Here is a 19,207-nt window from a genome sequence, read left to right as displayed (position 1 = left end):
TTCTTCCTTCAGCTTCATTCCTGTCCCCTAGGATGGACACCTTTGTTGCTTGCAGCAGGAGAGGCAGTAAGAATCATCTCAGTCACCTTCTCCAGGTCAAAGAAAGAGACAGGCTCTGTCCTAGAGCACTTGAGTAATCTCTTTCCAGCTGGGCAGCTTGGATCTCTGTAACTGTTCCATGTGCAGAAACACTGCTGTACCTTTTAGCCTTTCTCCTTGCCCATTACCAGGTCAACTATAGCCTTTTTGGTGGTGGCAGGGAGAGGAGAGACCAGAGCAGTCCACAAAATGCAAGCAGTAGGCCTGCCAACACCCCCAAAGAAAGGAAATACAATTTTTTAAATCTCCATTTTATTCACTTTTTCTGTCCTAATCTTTACAATGATATTTGGCCTAAGCAAATTGTAGAATAAAATTCCATCAGAGATACACCACTGGCAGCAGCATGGCATGGTAAGGCTGCAGTAACATAAGCAGTCATGTAGTCCAGCCCCTTCAACAACTCAACATACTCAAATATATTCAAATATATGCAGGGCTCTGTCTGAAGTCCTTAACAATAACTGCAGTAGAATTGCCAATAGCCTGCAATAGTATTTCTGAGGATGGTAAGTTCATTTGAATTCATTTGAATCCTGAAGCCATGCTTAGGCACACAGCCCGCTCTGCTGCAGAGGATGCTCCTGCCAAGATCTGGGGGATCACACAAAGGAGATCCCCAGCAGCCCTGGTGAGATATCACCGCTGTCCTCACCAACACCAGCTGCAGTGCCAGGACCAGTCTGGGATGCATTTGGGCCTCACAGTCTCTTCTGCAGAGGTTCTGCCCTGCCTTTATGCTCCTGTTCACACATGTGCAATTCACTTTTCTTCCCTAAAAGTAGCAATTTGTACTGGACTCATTTTCCATTTTAGTCTATTGATTTTTGGATCCACCATCCAGTTTCTCAGACTCATTTTGGATTTTCGTCCTGCCCACAAGGATACCTGGAGGCAGCATCTGCAACCTTTACAAGCTACCTTTTATTTCATCATTCAAACCATGAATGAAAATACCAAATAAAACTAAGCCCAAGAGGGCTTTTGTAACACTTCTCGCCAAGCAAGTTTTGCGCCTGCCTCATATTGATTAAAGTCAGCTGCACCGACAGTGTTTCGTGTGTGAGAATAGAGTGTGGGGTGGTATCAAACCTTTTACTGAAGACATGTTCCATCTGCTGCTGCTGCTTCTTTATCCACTGTGCCAGGCACTGTATTAAAGAAAATTAGATTAATCTGAAGTGTGTGTGGCAAAGAGACTGTGTTAATTCATGATTGTTCTCTAAATACTTCAAAGCATTTATAAGTGCCCCCAGGAGCCCCCTGGAGCTCTGTACTGTGCTGGGGTGTCCCCTTCTGCCTTGGTCAGACACCTGCTGCTGCCAATCCCTCTGCTCAAAGATACTTCTGAATAGAGTATCCACTCCTTCAAACTCTAATTTTGCACAGTCTGAACACAGTCTTTATTTGAAGGGAGGCCCAGACTGATTTCCCTGTGCACTGATGCTTCATGGAGATGCTGTGAGAGCCCAGCCTCTGCACTGGGTCAGGGGACACCGCAGAGGTGGAGCAGAGCTGAGACACCTCTTAAGGAGAGAACTGTGCTTAAGGTGCCCTGTCTCTCACAGCTGCCGTGTGTCCCAGGGCCATCCTCAGCCAAAACATGAGGCTGTCTTGCCCAGCATGCCCTGACTTCTGGAGCTCCTCCTGACCTCCACAAAGCCTCCATTTTACATGAGATGCACCGAGGAAATAGAAATGAGCTCACAGCTCTGGCTTTCCAGGTGCTGCCACTCTTCCATTAAAATAGTTGTAGTGCAAGCAGCTGGTTTGCTGTATTAGTTTCTTACAGGTTAGGGCTTTTCCCCTCTAGAGATATAACAGTTTGCAAAACCACCAATCCCTTGGGTTAGTGTGTAGGAAAACCTCTTGCTTTTGGTTATTTGATGGAAGCTTTTTGGAAGTTCAGTTTGAATGATCTTGTTTGCATATTCAGCATGTATTGCGCTTTCCAAGTGGAGAACATAGAGCTGGGTCTGTGTTTTTGTTAGATATTAATGCACTCAAGAAAACAGCGAGCATGGGAAATCCTGTGTATGTATAAACAGGGCAGCTGAAGCAGAGGGTCCCTGTGAATGACCCTCCAGGTTAGGAATATCCCACTGAATCCCACACAAAGCAGCAGCTGCTGTGGTTGGAAGCCAGCAAAGTGAACAAGTTTCCAGGGGAAACAGTGAATTGGGCATCAATTTTGAGAAAAATCAATACCTTTAATTACATGTTTATTTCCTGAATAAAACAAACAGAAACACCTAGAATGGTAAACTCCTTCACTTACAGATGCACAGGTTTCAGGGATGGAAAAGATCAGGGAAAAGCCTAGTTGGCTTAGGGGTTTTAGGGGTTAGGGTTCATGCTGCTGGCACAAAATGGCCAAAAGAATGGGAGTGAGCAGGTGGTCAGGAGGGACCAAGCTGCCATCAAAGCACACGTGACACACAGCTTTCTCCACCAGGTTGTCCAAGGAAAAACATTCCTGGCCGATCTTATCTAGGTTATGCCAACCACAATCCAAAAGCAGCTTGTATATTTTCTTTCTTTCCCACTCAGTGACAGGGCAGGCCCTCAATCATCTACAGGGAACTCTGCATCACTTCCCTCTGGGCAGATCCGTGACAGAGCCAGTGCCATTGCAACTGAGGTAAACCCAAAGGGGCTTCTGCCAAGGCTTTTCCTCTGCTGGAGCAGACCAGCAACAAAGCACTCCTGTGTCTTGCAGAGTGTTTAGTTTGCCTCTGTGGTGACACAGACACACTGTGCATCCCTTGGGATTTTCTGCAAGCTCCATCTGTGTTGTACATGCCTCAACACAGGAGGTTCAAGCTTGGCCTCCACTGGGCTGGCTTTTCATGGCAGGTGCTCAGCACAGCAGCATTAGCTACAGAAGTCCATTGTAATTAAAGGGTTGGACAGGTGTGACAAGAAGCACCAGAGCAGAGTTGCCTGCTCTAATTCCCAGGATCAATCTATTGTGCTTAGACAGTATTTACATGTTTCTCCTGATCCATCAGTGATGCTCTCCTCTCGCCTCAGAAAGAAGGCAGCTTGCAGCGAGCCACCTTAAAAGTTATCAGTCTCAACTCTCAAAGTCATCAGTTTCAGCTCTCCTCTCAGTATTGAATTCCCCTGCTTGCTGTGGAGTTCAAGCACCACCGTTGAATTGCAGTGCAGAGGAGACACACCACATGAGGACAGTCTCTGCTCCATGAAATGGTTGTGTCTTAAATAAGGCTCACACCTGGCTACTAATCAGTTCCAAGATTCTTCTTGTGCTGTCTCCTTCACCCTAAAAAGTAGGCGTAAAACTAACTTAGTGTAGCAATCTTGTACCAATAAAACACCTTTAATATTTAAACCCAGTGTAGATTATTCTGACTGATTTCTAAAGGTGTTACTATATGAATAAGTACTAATAGTACGTAAAGTGATTGTAATAGATTGATCACATTTTTACTATATATAGGAAATTTGCTAACAGCCATGGAGCTGTTGGTGTGACATGGCCTACAGAGTCCTTAGTGTACTCTCAGAGAGGAGAGATAAAAATGTGTGAAGAGTAATTAAGTGACTAGATTAAAATAAAAGCTACCTTTAATCCAGCACCAATCTGAAATCCACCAGATGCTACATGGCTAGTTATCCTATTTTTGCATACCAGTCCATTTTATGTTTACAATCCATCCTTCTTTGATATTTATAGTTTCATACAAACCTCATCCAGTGTAATGAGACCATAGCAGACCACCTGAATTTGCTTTGCCACCAGGCAGGAGCTGCAGCAAGGCTAGGGACAGAGCCTTTGAGATGGACAGATTTCCAAAGACATCTGTATTGCCTTTTTTTAGATGCAGATTTCACTGAAGTCCTTCAAATGAGAGAAGAAATGTTCCATCACTGGTTTATACTCAGGCTCTCCTTCTGTTTTGCACTGAGAAGTGGGCACAGCCCAGGATTTTCCTGCTGTGCTGGTGTTCATCAGCCCTGGAGAACACAGCAGACTGGGAGGCAGACAGAGGAACTCTCCACAGTACCTGCCACAGGGAAGAGAAGCACATGGGGCATCTTCCCTGCTCCCAAGGACATGGCTGAACTTCCTGTCTCTGCTCTGATCAAATTTCATTGAAATAGAGATCTGGATGCACAGAGGGATGAAACAGCTGGCTCCCACAAACTCAGTGCTACATATATCTTGAGTCTCTTTCCTCCCTAGGGCATTCCTGAAGAAAAGGAAGAATTCATCATTTGTCTAGGAGTCCAACCTGAAGTTTTTTGATATAACCCAGATGTCCCATCTGCCAGCCAGAACTGCCACCAAAGCTGTTTGCAGACTACAGCCAGCCCATACAGCCCCAGAGACACAAACGCAGGAGCTCTGCAGGAATGCAAGGCACCAGAGGAATTTCTGTCATAAGCACCCACAGAACTTCTAGAGAAATCCGGGACAGAGTAGTCAGGTCACTTTTCTCTTGATGAATCTTCTTCCTGGAAGTAGGCCTTCTGCTACTTTTCACCACAGGGACTGATACGATGTAATTACAAGACTGCTATTTTCCTGGGAGCCTCCTCAAAAGATGGTGCTATTGAATGGGAAAGGTGCCACTGAATTATCAAAGTCCAGAGCGGGGCAGCCAGCCAAAAACACCTTCATTTCTCCTGGTACGGTCTTGTTTAAGGGGTATCTGTCCATGTGTTTAATTGGTTCCAGCACCTTAAACTTGCAGAATGAGTTGGGAACTCTTTTGCATTGAAAAAATTACTCTGTATGCTGCAGGCCTGCATAGAATGAGGAGTCCATTCACTTGACTTCATTCTCAAGCTTCTGAAGTAAAAAACAAGACATTTTAGGAAAGGAAAAACCCAAAAGTCAGTGTTCATCAGAACCCTCACATATTCAAAGAAGCGTAAGAATCTGGTACTAGTTCTCAAGAGAAAAAAAAAATACTTCTCCTGTTTACCTCCGCCCATTGAAGAACCAGAGGAAATTTGAGTGTGACCAGGAAACAAATGACTGCACAGCGTGGCACAGGGGAAAGAGGGCAGGTAGGACCTGAACTCTGACGAAAATGCGTGTGATTACCCTGCTGCTGGGGCCATCACTGGGCTGACCTGCACCATGGTCTCTGCCCAACCCCAATGAGAGTTCGGCTCTTAAGAGCTGCTGCTTCTCAGCTAGCTCATGGCTGAGCTGACATGCCTGGACAGCTTCATCCCTGCCGTAAGCAAACCCACCGAGGAGCAATTCTTCCAATGGACCGGCTCAGCAAAAATCTAGAACAAAAGGCAAGAACTCACAATTACAGATGTGCTAATTGCCACGATCACGCACCAATGTTGCCCAGGGTTGGGAGGGATGACCGTGATGCCCTGGTGCCTCCTGGTGCTGAAGCTGGAAATGGCACATCACTTCCCTGCACCACTGGTGCGTACCATGTTGGTGCGATTTTCGCATTTATCATCGATAAGTTCCTTTTGTTCAATGCTTTAAAGCATGTAAATACATGTAAATGCAGAGAAAGCGTTTTTAAAATCAAACCCGAGGCTGTTTGGTGGCACTGAGATGCCCCTGCGGATCTTTGTGCTGACCCTGGCTGCAGAACCCAAACTGGTCCTGCGCAAGCAGGGACAGCAGAGACTCTCCCCTGGCCCTCCCTGTGCTAAAGCCTCCAAGATGAAAGGGTTCTCATGGACAAAGAGAGGCTAAAAAATTCTGGATGGGGAATAAAGGTGGAAGGAGAAATTGTATTTACTCTGAAACAGCATGATCCTGAAATCCCGGCAGCAGAGGCTGTGCTGTGAACCTGCACTCCAGTCCCACCTCATTGCCTTCGGGGGAGAGCCTGCACAGGAGGCTGCACACACTCATCTCCCAGCTTCCAGGGAGAGCTCAGCCTTGTCCATAGGGGCTGGATTCAATATCCACACATATAAGGGTATACAAATTTAAATGCTGCATCCCAAAATTTGGATTTTTTTTTTGCCTGTAAGTATTCTAACAATATAGACATACTCTAAAAAAGAAGAAAGGGGATAAAGCTTTATAAAAACAACAGCAGCTTTGTTCCCTGTGGTTTGCAACTAAAGAGAGAAAGCAGCTAAAAAGAGTGAATGCTCAGTCTTGAAATGGGAGGATGACAGCTTCTCTCCGCACTAAAAGCCAAGGCAAACACTTAGAGCCAATGCTCTTACTGCTGGATTGTAAATACTGTCCTGCCAAAGTGCAAATGAAATCCTTCACCACACCTGTGCAACATCTCAATGCTCCAAAGATCTAACCAGGTGAAGACAGAATCACAGGATAGCCCTGCTCTCCTTGCATGGGGACACTTCTGTCCTCCAGCACCAGCAGGAGCAGGAACACCGCCAAGATGGAGCAAAACCAGGAGAGCAATTAAGACAGGTTTTACACAAGCACTTCTGGAATAAAACTGCACTTGGAGTGCAATTTTTTAGCCATTTTACACTCAGAAACACAGGTTTCAAATACATTCAAAGGGCACAACAGAGACTTCAATTCAAACCCAGCCTTAGCTGACATGAGTCATGGTTTTTCAGTTACATGATCCTAATCTTGTTATCACATTCTCTACTTTGGAAGGAAAAAGGCCTTTTCCAAATAGTTATGCAAGTCTTTGAAACCAAGTATTTCAAGACCTGAAGAGTTTAATGACAACTTGAAAGTGAAATCATCTGCTTGCAATTTGTTGGCCAAAGTGGCAGAAGAAATGACCAATAAAAAGTGAAAAGCCAATGAATTTTTAAAAGCACATTGATGCTAATCTTCTGCAATAGATATAAAGAAGAAAATTGACCTGCCAGACTGCTCTTACCCCATTCAAGCTTAATCTTGGCAAATTCCAGCCTTGTCAAAGGCTGGGTGAGCAATGGTGTCAGTGATGGTACCTTGTAGGGCACATGGCTGCCTGACCCCAGCACCAACCTCTGCTCTCACCTCACTCCTTCACCTCCCTGTTTCCAAGCTGTTTTGAAATGCTGGTTTCAATATGGAAGTGTGGTGTTGCTGGACACGTGCAGCCTCTTGTGAAGGATCCCATGCAAGAAGCCATTTGCAATTTGAAATTCACAAACGCCCACTAACTCCTAGCTTACAGCAGTGTGGTGAGATTCACTGGGAGCCAGAGCAGCAATAACCTCATCATGTCAAAGGGCTTTGTTGTCATCATGGCAAGAGGCTGGGCTGCAGCCTCCACCCTTCTCAATGAGTCTGTACTAACCAAACATTGTCCATATTCACCTCTACCTCAGATGAGCATTCCTCAGCAGAACCATGAGGTTCACTTCTGATAACAAAAATCAAAGTCCTCTCAGCCTACAAAGTGAATGGAGACCATAATTGGAGAGGTTTCCAAAGAGCAGCACGTTAGCTTCTGAATTTTCTGCATTAGCCATCCTGGATTACTGCTGTGTCCAATGTTACAGATGCTTAAACAAGAAGAGGGAAGCAGAGAATATATTAAAAAGCCTCTGTTCTGCAAGTGCTGTAGCAAACATTCATTGCATCCAATGCCAGCTGTGCTACAAGCAGAACATGGTTAACCTTTCCTGCTGAGGCACTGGCTCAGCAGCTCTCAGCTAACCTGGGATCTCACTGCCAGCTAAAATCTCAAAATTCTACACCACCAGGAAGTCCTTCTTCGGCACAACTGTACTTCAAGAACAGTTACTTTCTACCACCATGCTAAAAGACAGGAATTCATTTTTGCTAACTTGCTGCAATAAAGTTTTATTAGAAGTTTGGGGTATCCTCAATATGCACCCAGTCCTTATAAACCTATCTAATTTGGATGGAGTATTCAGCTCTTCCTAAGACCACTCCATTTTGAGACATGCCAAGATCCAGTCATTATCAGGTCTATATTAAGCTTGATCCACAATAAGGAAATCCCTGTGAATATGCACTTTTCTCAAGCACAACAATGCATTCTCTTCTCCAGGAGACAAACAAAACAGCCTCAGACCTCAGCAGTTAACAGAAAATTAGTCAGTTGTGTGAAAACATTTGACATTCAAGACTGTAAAGCCCCTAAAATTTGTAATTCTGATTTATGTAAACACCTGAAGCAACTACTTAATACAGTTTAAAAATCCAATGCATTTTCTATAAAACTGTCAAAAATGAAAAATAAGTATCTGTTGCCTGGAGTCCATTCCAAATGCTGAACTTAAACATCACTCATTCCTCTTCCAGAGTTAAAGCACAAGCATACATTTAGTGTAAAATAACATATATACTTTAGTAGGGACAGGTACCTTGAAGTAAGGGGCAAAAAAGCATTTCACTTACACATAAGAGATAAATTTATTATTTCAGACACGATTTTTGTTTTAAAATTCTTGTATGTGTAACTACTATTACAGAAGACCTTAGGACATCCCTTGATACATATTAATATAAACAGCACCATGCAGTCCAGCAAAATTGCACCAGACCGGCTTTAGTTTTAAACTCCTTCAGTGCTAACAGTCAAGAGTTGGGTCTCTCTGGTTAACTGGCCTTAAAAACTGCATTTATTATAGTTTCTATTGTTCTCAGGCAGCAAATCCTCCAAAGTCCTTCAGTAAACAATCCCAGGTGTTATGTTGCTGGTTCTATTTTGTCAATTTCTTCCTTCTTTGGATTCTCCTCTCGGTTCTTGCCCTGTTGCAAGGTATACACTGATGGGCCTATCCTCAGGATCTTCCCACTGCCCAGGCACTCGTCTCCCTTGTAGAACACAGCAAACTAGGAGATAAACACAGGTAAAGTCTTTTTAGCAGCTGCAAAAACCATGGTGAGCAACTGCAGGCTGTGCAAGACCTGCTAGACAGTGAGCAATTTATATTTGTTCTGTCTAAATCTTAAAAAAACCAAAACAACTGAGACAAACAAAAGCCCCCAAATTACAGAGGATTTGTAGGTTCACATGAGCGTAAATTTATGAAAATGTTGGTGGAAATTTCATCATGAACTTCTACAAGGCTATCTCAGAACTCTTCAGTTACTGAGGTGGAATGGATTGTGCTGGAAAGTTTCCTTTCCAAAGGGGATGACATACGTATCATCTGCATCTTCACTGGATCTTCCCCAGGGAACTGTACCCAGCCTACAGTGGCACTTGTCCAAACAGGAAGGGGACGGAGGACTGTGGCAGCAGACCATCTCCAAGGAAGCAACTGGAGCTACCTGATGAGCTCAGCAGGTTCCTGCAGGAGAGGGGAGCCCAGGTCTCCTGCCTTGTCTCACTACCTGACAGTATAGAACCTGGTTACTGGCTCAGCAGCTCCTGGCACTCAGGGGCTTCTCATGCCTCTCATAAGCTCTGGCTGGATTCTTCTCAGCTTCTCTCCACTATGAACAATTCTCAGGTAATTTCCCTCCTGATGTGTCCCACGGGCCCCTAAGTATTGGGGACTATGCTGGGAGAAGGGATGCAGGGAATGCTTGAGAGCCAGTGTGCTGGAATGTGATGGAGTATCTTTATATTGGCAATGTCAAAAGGAATCCCTTTCAGGCACAGCACCTCTTCTCAGTTCTGTGCAGGACAATGGGATTCACCAGTCTCACTATAAACAGGTTTGAACACTAAACCCATACTAAGCAGGCAATTACCAAATTAATGCCTTTTAAAATCTATTTCTTGCATATACAACTGATTACCAGAGATGCTTCAATGTATTTCTAGAATTTGTAAGCAAGTTTCTTAGACTATACAGATAACAACAGACCATTAGAACTAGAAACAATCTCCCTGAAAATAGCTGATAAACAGTCAAAATAGAGCTAACCACTCTCACATGCAAATAAATTAATTACTTGGCTCCAGCTAATAAAAAAGCTACCCTGTTTTATTAGCCAGATAAGGTAAAACACAAAAATGGAAGGAAAACTATTTCTAATAACTTACCTGTCCAGGTGTGATAGCTCTTGCTGGCTTCACTAGTGTTACCCACACACTCCCATCTTGGTTTAGAGTCAGGACACAAGGCACTAGAGCAGAAAATGATCAAACACCTGACAGTTAACCATTATGTTCATGCTAAAGAATTTGGAAAACCAAGGCTAAACAGATCTAAGCCAAGATACTACTGCACAGAATTGTTTTGTAAGACACTGCAGAAACAAGAAGGCCAAGCCAAAAACTAGCCACTATTATTGCAGAACTACATGAACTCGCTAGCAGAGTTTCACAAACTGAGACAAAAGAAAAACAAGGTTTGACTACCCAGTGCCATCTGGTGCCGAAATCTGAAATGACACTCCATCATCTTCTCTCTAACGAGCTCTGCTGGAGGCTCCTCTGCTATCCAGTGCACTCGGTTTGTCCGCAGCAGGTCTCTGTACAGAGCAGGGTGATTGCTTGACGGTGCCTTAAAATACGTTTATTTATTGCTGATGTTTTTGTCAAAGAGCATGTAACTTGTAAAGTGAAGCATGAAATACAGAAGAAGCATCAAGCCATAGCAAAATGCAGGCAGTATGAGCAAGAAAGCAAACACTTATTAGCACTTAAATTAGGCTAAAGCAAGCCTGAATGATTTGTCAGTCTTCTGCTCCTCAGAGTCATGTCTCTCTTCTTGTATGCTTTTCCCTCCAATTGCATTTCTGCCTTCTTCAGGCTGAGTTCAGAAATATGACCTTCTCTACCCTATCTCAACAAGATGCTCCTTCTCTCTTCTCCAGCTTCCCAAATGAACACCTCCCCAGCAAAGGCATTGCATTTGACAAACTCGCTGCAGGACATAAAAATTCTTCTTCGTGCTCCTGTCTGTTTTTTCTCAATTCTCATTTGATTATGGTGCCCTGCACTGGCTTATCAACAAGTAGCAGAACACCTCATTATAATCACATCACTATCCAGGAAGAATAACAACTGCATGAACAGGAAGAAATATTATCAATGCTAGCAGGCTGCAGAACGCTGCATCACCTCTTATCATTAGCCATTAACACACCAATTATTTATTATTTAGCATACATATTCTGCCTCAGTTTTCAAAACGATAAAACTGTGTCCCTGGCCCCTCATTCTTTTGCTACAAAACAAAGCAGCAATAAATCATAAACCAAGGTAATGCACATTTTATAAACAACATCATAATAACTAAGATAAAACCCTCATGTTTTAGAGTAGAAAATGAGAGCTCAGAGATTGGCTGATTCTTTTCAGTATCTGCCCTTTGCTTGGAAAAGCTCCACACCAAAATCTCTAACAGCCTGGTACCCATGAAAAGCCTGTTTGGAAAAGATGTTTCACATCTGCTGCTGCTATGCTAGTTGGTTCTTGTTTCCCCAGGAGGAAAGCCAAGAATTCTGCCCAGGTTAGGCTCAAGTTCCATACAGCAGCAGTCACAAAATGCATTCATTAAGTCATTTGCAAACCCAGTGTTAATTAACTCACCACAAAGACATCTCCAGTGCTGACATCTTTGTCTACAACAAACCAAGCATCACTGAGGCCCGCCAGCCGAGCCCTCTGGCCTATTGTGAAGAGGAACCAACCTAAAGAAATATGAAAATGGAATGCTGCTAGCAACTTTTTATCTTTTACTTTCAGAAGAGCACATTAAAATCATTTCCCCAGAACTTTACCCCTAAACAAAGAATAACAAACCAAGCTGTCTTAGAGAAGAGGGCCAGCCACAAACTAAACTAACATTTACTTGAAATTCCATCTGTACCTGAAATGTAAACTGAAGATTACAAATTAATCCATTTCAACTGTAGCATTCCTAGGTCTTATAAAAGACATACATTTATTTACTTCAGTTTCAATTTGTGGGTTATGTACCATTCAGTCTTGCCAGTCTCCCTTACTTTTATGCACCAGTATAACATCCTATTATCATAAATCACTTGGAAGAGGAACTCAGCTCTGGCAGCTTGAACTGAGGACAGCAAAGGAAGAACACACAGGAGAAAAGGAAAAGTTAAGCTGCCCATGTTTGATGATATCCTGCTGTGCATCACTGAGGTACATTTTCTTCTGCCAAGTTTAGGTACTAAAGAATATGGAACTGAAGCACAGTAATTTTGAAGGAATTAAGTGAACAATGGTCTCTTGGTATTAAAATAACAACTACTTAGTATCAAGAGAGCAACCCTAATAATTATTTGTTTTCTTGCAATATGGAACAAATCACCAAGAATCAGTTGTAGTTCAAGGCTCTACTATTATATACAGCAAAGTTTCCATGGTATAACAAACTGGGTAAAACCTGTAGACTCCTTTGAAATTTCCCAAAATTTGTCCCTCCAAATAAAAGTGGTATTGTTGCATTTATCTAAAAGTAAGTTATTGAGGTGGGTTAGCCAATTACCTTTGTGTCTTCCCATCACCTTCTTATCTTCAATGGAAACAAAGTTACCTGGTTGAGGTTCCAAATACTAACAAAGAGGAAGAGGTAAGTCACAAGACAGCCCAAGAAAACCTCATAGTATATTCCAGATTCTGTCACTACATTCTCTCAAAGCTGAAAAATAAATCTTTAAGAAGCAAACTCTGCCTAAGCAGCTTGATGCCGCTCTCAGATAAAAGCAGGAAGGGCAGTCCCTATGAGCAGTTATTCCAGGCTTCACTTCTCCTATCCTCACATATGTCAGGAGACAGCAGGATCCAGCACTTTGTCCCTCTCACATTCCAATCATTTGTCAGAGCCTGGCAGGCACAGGAGTGCATGTTCACTCTATTGCTCCAGAAAATGAGTGACACCTGGCAGAGGGTAAGATGCTTCCTACAGGTGTGGGTGTCAGCATCTAACTAGGCTTGTGACTGCAAAAGCAGGTGGGACATTGCTACTTACAGAGGGCCACAAGCTGCTAGATAATTTTTCTATAGACAGTGTTTTAAAAACTGAGTACCAGAACGAAACAAAGACTGTCAAAGATTTAGTCTTGCTCACCTCAAGAAGGAAATTTTCAAAGTTTCTTTTACCAATGAAACAGACCCCCATACTCTGAAAAAGAAACATGGAATTCAATACACAAAAGCAGAGAAAAACATAAGTAAGGTCTATTAATAATCTGTCCAAGATTTTTTTTTCCCCTCCTGTGTATCCCAAACTATCTTAGGCATCTCATAAACAAATCCACAACACCTGTTGCAACATAGATAAACTAATTCTATACACAATCAGTGAGAGCTGTCAGCACAGAAGAGGGATAATAGGAAGTAGAACATCTCTTCAATAAATACATTAACCTTAGTGACTAGACCGTATGTATATTAAAAACAGACTTCACTTTCATATGAAAGTACAAAAGTAACAAAATGATACAGTGATGGTCCATCTCTTGGAAAAACCCATTTTCAGAACCAAATAGGCTTTTTTTTCCTTCCAGTAACTGCTGACATTCTTCAAACATCCATTTAGGAGGCTGAATATAAGCATGAAAAGCAATCAAGGCAGCATCAGCAACATAACTACTGCCTGCATTAAAGTTTTTAAGATCAACTCATGAAGTCTTAGTTCTCAGAGAAACATAACTTTACTTTTTTTAAGAGTAACAGTGGAAAAAACAGTATGATCCAATTTCTAAAGACATAGTGAGAAATAATTTTAAGTGAGAAAGCTCTTAAAAGCTATGGAGAATAAAGAACAAAAGCTTCTCCCTTGCTGTGATAGAAGATGCGTTCCTTTAGGCTCATAGCATCCTACACATTCACCTCCATCTTAGTTCATCTGAGATACAACGGCAAGCTAAAATTCACAACTAACCACAAGCTCCTAGAAGTACTTTCAAGGAAGCAGCCAGCTATGAAAAATTATTCCCAACCTATTACATTATTCCAACTATAGAAACGGATGGCTTGTCACAGATTAAAGTTCAAAAAGCTCAGGAAAGTTGTTTTACAGAGAAATACAAAAGAGTTTTAAGTGTTACCATGCCTCTTTTTTCTTTAGCACATGATGAAGGTCATGTTCTGCTGCTATCTTCTTTACAAAACTTTTTGTTAAATCCCCTAAAGGGAAGATGGTTTTCCTCAAAGCATCCTGTGAAATCTGACTTAGAAAGAAGGTCTGGTCCTTAAAGAGGTCAGCCCCTTGAAGGAGTTTCACAGCTGCAAAGTGAAATACATAAAACAATTCAACATAACCTCTAGTAATGGTTCAGATTGCTTTAGTATTTTGTTTCACAATCAACATTTCTGATTTATTATTTTCAAATACATGTTAGAGACAGTATTTTACATGTTTTTCAAAATCTAACAAAAACACTGGGATATTTTCTCATTACTAAAAAGGTCTAGAAGATTCTGGTTTTGTACTATGCAGAATCTTAAAAAGACTTACACTGCCTCATCTGTTTCAGTAGTGCATGTGTCACTGCCAAGGACATCAACAACACAAAAAACAAAAACAACTTCAAGTATCTTGGGAGTATACTGTTCTTCAGAAAGACACTCTTTTGCCTTGAAATCACCCTAGCAGAAATAAATAATTTGAGAAATTTGTGGAGCTATTACCAATGCTCAGAGATGAGAACTTGACCTTTTTCTTTAAAATAGATGAAACCTTCTGATTACCTAGACAAAATAGAATTGGTACAGCTTTTTCAATCATGTTCTGCCCCCCGTCTTTATAAGTTAATAGCTCTGCTGTTGTACAAACACTACTTATGTGTTTCTTGACTCAAACACAAACTACAGGCCAATAGTTCAGTCACAACTGGTGATACAACATCTCAGTCACAGGGCAAGGAAGCCCATCACAAAACACAACATCTGTAAATCACAGTCTGCCACATATATAGCCCATAGGTCCAGCTGGGGACATTTCAACTTTCCAGAAGTAAAATTAAAACAAAGAACAAATAAACCCCTTGAAGTCCAGGGGTGGAGAAACAAAAGCAGGGAATCTGTAATGTAAAATAATCACTGTGGCAGCTTTGCATAGCTTTAGTTTACAAGGTTTTTTCCCTTTGGGTATAGCATGCTTCTCACCATATATCAGACATTCATCTGACTCTTAGAACAAGAAAATGTAATGCTTGACAAGTCAGGGCCATTTTCAGTAATGTAAATACCTTGTTTAGCACAAACAACTATCGACAAAGGCTGGGGTTTAATCGGTAATCATTGTGTATAAGGTCACAAACATCCCTGATTCTGTGACACCAAATATAGTTTAAATTTCTCTTTCATGTGGAGGACAAAACACAAAATGAAGACACAACTTACTATTTCTAACTTCAAAACGGTTTCTGAAAAGCTTCTGTGGTCTTTTAGTATGTTTCTGTTGAAACACTTCCTCATCCTCCAGTGAGGTCCTGGCGTAATGCCCAGTAGCAATTGCATCTGCTCCTATCGAGGAAAGAAAAACCAAACATAACATAAAGGCACAAACTTGAAATTCACAGTTCAAAACACAATTGCAAACACACAGTAAGAAAAGCAGAATGCAATGAAAGAAGAAAACCGATAGAGAAGTCTTAGACAATAATTGTACTCCTGCTATTTAAATAATGCAAACTATTCACCAGCATGCCAGCACTTGTGCTTTTGTACTTTAAGGACCACCTAAGAATGCAAAACTTAATGGTCAGGTCAATGCATGTCCCTGAAATAAATCTGTTCCTACATATAAGCAACCTAATCTAGTGGAAGATGTCCCTGCCCAGGGCAGGGGAGCTGGACTAGATGACCTTTAAAGGTCCCTCCCAACCTGAACCATTCTATGATTCTTCATGTAAAAGCAATCTTAAAACCAAATACTTTGCTATTATTGACATGCTAGGACAGAGATATGAGTTAGGCATGCACATCAACTCATGTACTTCCCCACCTTTTAAAGAGTCTGTTCCCTTTAAGCATTTTCATGGCACACACTCTGTATTGACACACTTGAAAATGCCTTACCAAGGTTATCCATAGCATAATGCAGAAAGTAGTTGAATTTGATGTGCTTGTTACACAAAATATCGGGATTAGGCGTCCTTCCCAATTCATACTCTTTTAAGAGGTCACTGTAAAATAAAGATTCAAATGTCTATCAGAATCACTAACATGCATAATACTCTCTGAAACTGGACAGTGTTTAAATATGAGAAGCTGAGTCCCAGTCCCAGAGAAGACCCAGTCACTGTAAACATTTTATGTTAGAAATAAAATACCCATTTGATTTTAATGTGCAAAAAACCAATGTCTGGAAGATTTTCTCCAAAGTGCACTGAGGACAGGGTCGAATTATCACTTTACAATCTTGCAACCCTACTTTATTAAATTAATATTCCCTCTGGGCAGATGTGGCTACCCACTGTGCACATCCTACTCATCTCTCACAGAATACTTACCTTCAGAATGAAACAACCATATTTAATTTTTCAGTGGGACAATATGGTGATACACACCAGGAGTGTCTCAAGTGAACAGACAGTAACTTCAGCTGCAATAATGTCACCACAAGCAGTCACTCATGGGGCTTAATTTTAAAGACTTTTTCCTGGTTTTGTTTTTTTTTCCTTTCTAGAAATTCTAAGTTTCTTGAAGCTATGTAGTAGTTTTACACTGCTGCATAATTACTATTATTCACTTGAAAACACTGAAATTATAAATAATGAAATTAAACCAGCATACAACGCTACTCTGAGATATCAAAAGGCCTTATCACTGCATCATTTTGTTTGACAGGCTGTTGTCAGTAGCCACTGCACTTAAGAACTGAGAGCACAGACTAGATTTAAAAGAACAACAGTAATCCCAGTATTTGGTTTTATTTTTCTCTATCTGAAACACAATTGCTTCTTCCTTACCGTGTAACACTACATTAAAAAACAGAAAATAAAGCAACATATCTCTTATTTTCTCTAACCCCTTTCTTAAAGTTCTGAATTCAACAATCCATACTAATAATTAAATCACCTGTGTCTACCCAGAGCTGCCTCCCAGTTGCTGGCTTCACACCATACTCTTATGGTACCCTAGGAGTTCTGTAAAGGAGTTATCACAAAGCCACCCTCACACCAATTCAGACCTTCTGGCAAAGCACAGAGTCAGAGAAAGGGCAATGAAAGGTGTCTACTGGATCCCTCTCTGACAGAAAGAACTGAAACAGGCTTTGCACAAACCATGGAAAAGACAAGACCTGGAACAGTTCTTGTTTCAGAGGGTGTTTTATGGTGAGTAACACATTAAAGAGAGATCCAGAGGAGGAGTAAAATTGAGATCAGTGATGAGAGTAAAGAAAAAAGGATTCTGAAACAAACCAAGACACTTGTAACAGAAAGTCAGGAAACACTGCACTAATGAACTCCAAGCAGTTTTGTAGCACTTACTCATTCTCTCACACCAAAAGGGGAAAAATGGAGTGAACTTTCCCAGAAAAGAGCTATTTTGCTGTTTTCTTCACTGACTGTCCAAAAGTTTGGTGCTCAGCTTGATGTCATTTCAACATACAGTACAAGTAGCATAACCAGGTTATTCCTTAGTTTCATGTAAGGTAGTAACAGCTCTACGTAAAGGGGGATGATGAAGATCAGGGAACAATTTTTATGTACTTATGTTCAGTGCATAAAGATAAATTATGCTCTTCTACCAACATGCCCCTTCTTGTCCTACCTTCCAAGAAAATCTCTCAGCTTTTCCTGTGTAGAACTTCCCTAAAGTACAACAAGTTCACAGAAAATCTGAGCACCCTCTTTAGAGAACAGTTTCAGATTTGTTGTAAGTTTAAAGAAGCAAGGCTTGGTCACAATCGTTTTGTGCTAAACTGGATTCAGCACACTTTATGTAAAATGCACTGCATAAGTTACACACACAGACAATAACAGTATCCCATTAAATAATTTTTTTTTCGAGTTGCAATAAGGTTGGGCCAGTAAATCAGTAGCTGAAGAAATAAGCTGCAACAAAGCAATTTCTACACACTCGCACAAGAAGAACTCTCCTATTAACTAAAAAAAAAAAACCAAAAAACAAAAAAAAACCATACTAAAGCAAACTATAAATTCTGACCTTAAATACAAACGAGAGAATAAATAATTCCTCAATATTTAACAGGCTTCAGGGCTTTCTCTTAGCATTGATAAAATCGCAAAGAATTGCCGTTGCTCATTATCTGTCCAGTCTTACTTTTCATTGTAACAGGATACCACACTAATAAACTGAAACACCAGCTATTGTAAATTTATTTCTACCTGAATACTTCATTCCAGTACTCCTTCACGTAGGAAACCTGGTGAAATGGGATATCAAGCTTCTGGCACACACGATAAGCATCTTCACAATCTCTGTCAATGGAGCAAGCTCCCTGTTCATCCAGAGGGTCCCAGTTCTTCATGAACACACCTGTCACCTGGTACCCTATGAAATGAAGGCAAGAGTGACAGCAAGTAAAACTCCTCCAGCCTGGACACAAACCCTGTGTTTCTCAAGAACGACTTTAGTAACTGTATTTTACCGAAAACGTGAGTAGCCCTGTGCTACGTTTTACAGTGCAGTTACTGTACAGCTGCGGTTTTTTCCTCTAGGTAATAGCTAACCCAAGCTCTTCTAGCAACCTAACGCGGACGGTAAGCGACGTCTCCCGCCCCCTCGCTTAGGGCCGTCCCGCCGCCCCCGCGGTGCCCGGCCCTCCGCGCTGCCCTGCCCGCCGAGAGGCCGCGCCAGCAGCCCTAGGGGGGAGCCGGCCCGAGCCGGCCGTGCGGACACCGAGAGGGGACGCGCGGGCCCCGCAGCACGGCACAGGGCAGGGCCGGGCCCCTCCGCCCTCGCTCCCTCCCGTCGCCGCCCCAGCCCCGCACCTCGGCGGCGCAGCAGCAGCGCGGCCACGGCGCTGTCCACGCCGCCCGACACGGCGCAGGCCACGCGCCGCGCCTGGGCCGCCAGCATCGCCGCCGCCGCCGCTTCCGCCCGCGGGGCCGCGCCTGCGCGCCGGGACGGGCCGGGCCGGGCGGCGGCGGCGCCCGCGCGGGCCGAGGGGAGCGCACCGGGACAGCGCCGCGGAGGGAGCGGAGGAGTGCTCGGGCCCTCGTCAGGCCACCCAAAACCCTCACGCGTCCTCTCCCCGACCCCTCCCACTGCCCCTGAGCCACGGGACCCGGCACCGTGAAGAAACGCCGAAGAAAACATCTCCCTTTGATTGCTTCATGTCAGTTATCCTTGAATAAGCCAGT

The 19,207-nt window shown here is 42.6% G+C and overlaps 1 protein-coding gene across 1 annotated transcript; it reads right to left on the bottom strand.

The window, feature by feature from the left end:
• Positions 1-8,397: 8,397 nt before the first annotated feature.
• TRMU (tRNA mitochondrial 2-thiouridylase) lies at positions 8,398-19,182 on the bottom strand. The gene is given in 12 exon segments (XM_066182931.1): positions 8,398-8,839; positions 10,002-10,084; positions 10,320-10,464; positions 11,496-11,596; positions 12,415-12,481; positions 12,997-13,050; positions 13,984-14,156; positions 15,276-15,398; positions 15,954-16,060; positions 18,230-18,395; positions 18,836-19,152; positions 19,154-19,182. Coding segments are annotated over 12 exon segments (1,512 nt in total). The 3' UTR covers positions 8,398-8,692.
• Positions 19,183-19,207: the final 25 nt, after the last annotated feature.

Source organism: Chamaea fasciata, unplaced genomic scaffold (genome assembly GCF_029207755.1).
Source record: "Chamaea fasciata isolate MVZ Bird 193981 ecotype frontalis unplaced genomic scaffold, bChaFas1.0.hap1 SCAF_5, whole genome shotgun sequence".
Classification (NCBI taxonomy): Eukaryota; Metazoa; Chordata; class Aves; order Passeriformes; family Sylviidae; genus Chamaea; species Chamaea fasciata.
The sequence above is the reverse complement of the archived record's forward strand: the minus strand, read 5'-3'. Positions and strand labels throughout refer to the sequence as shown.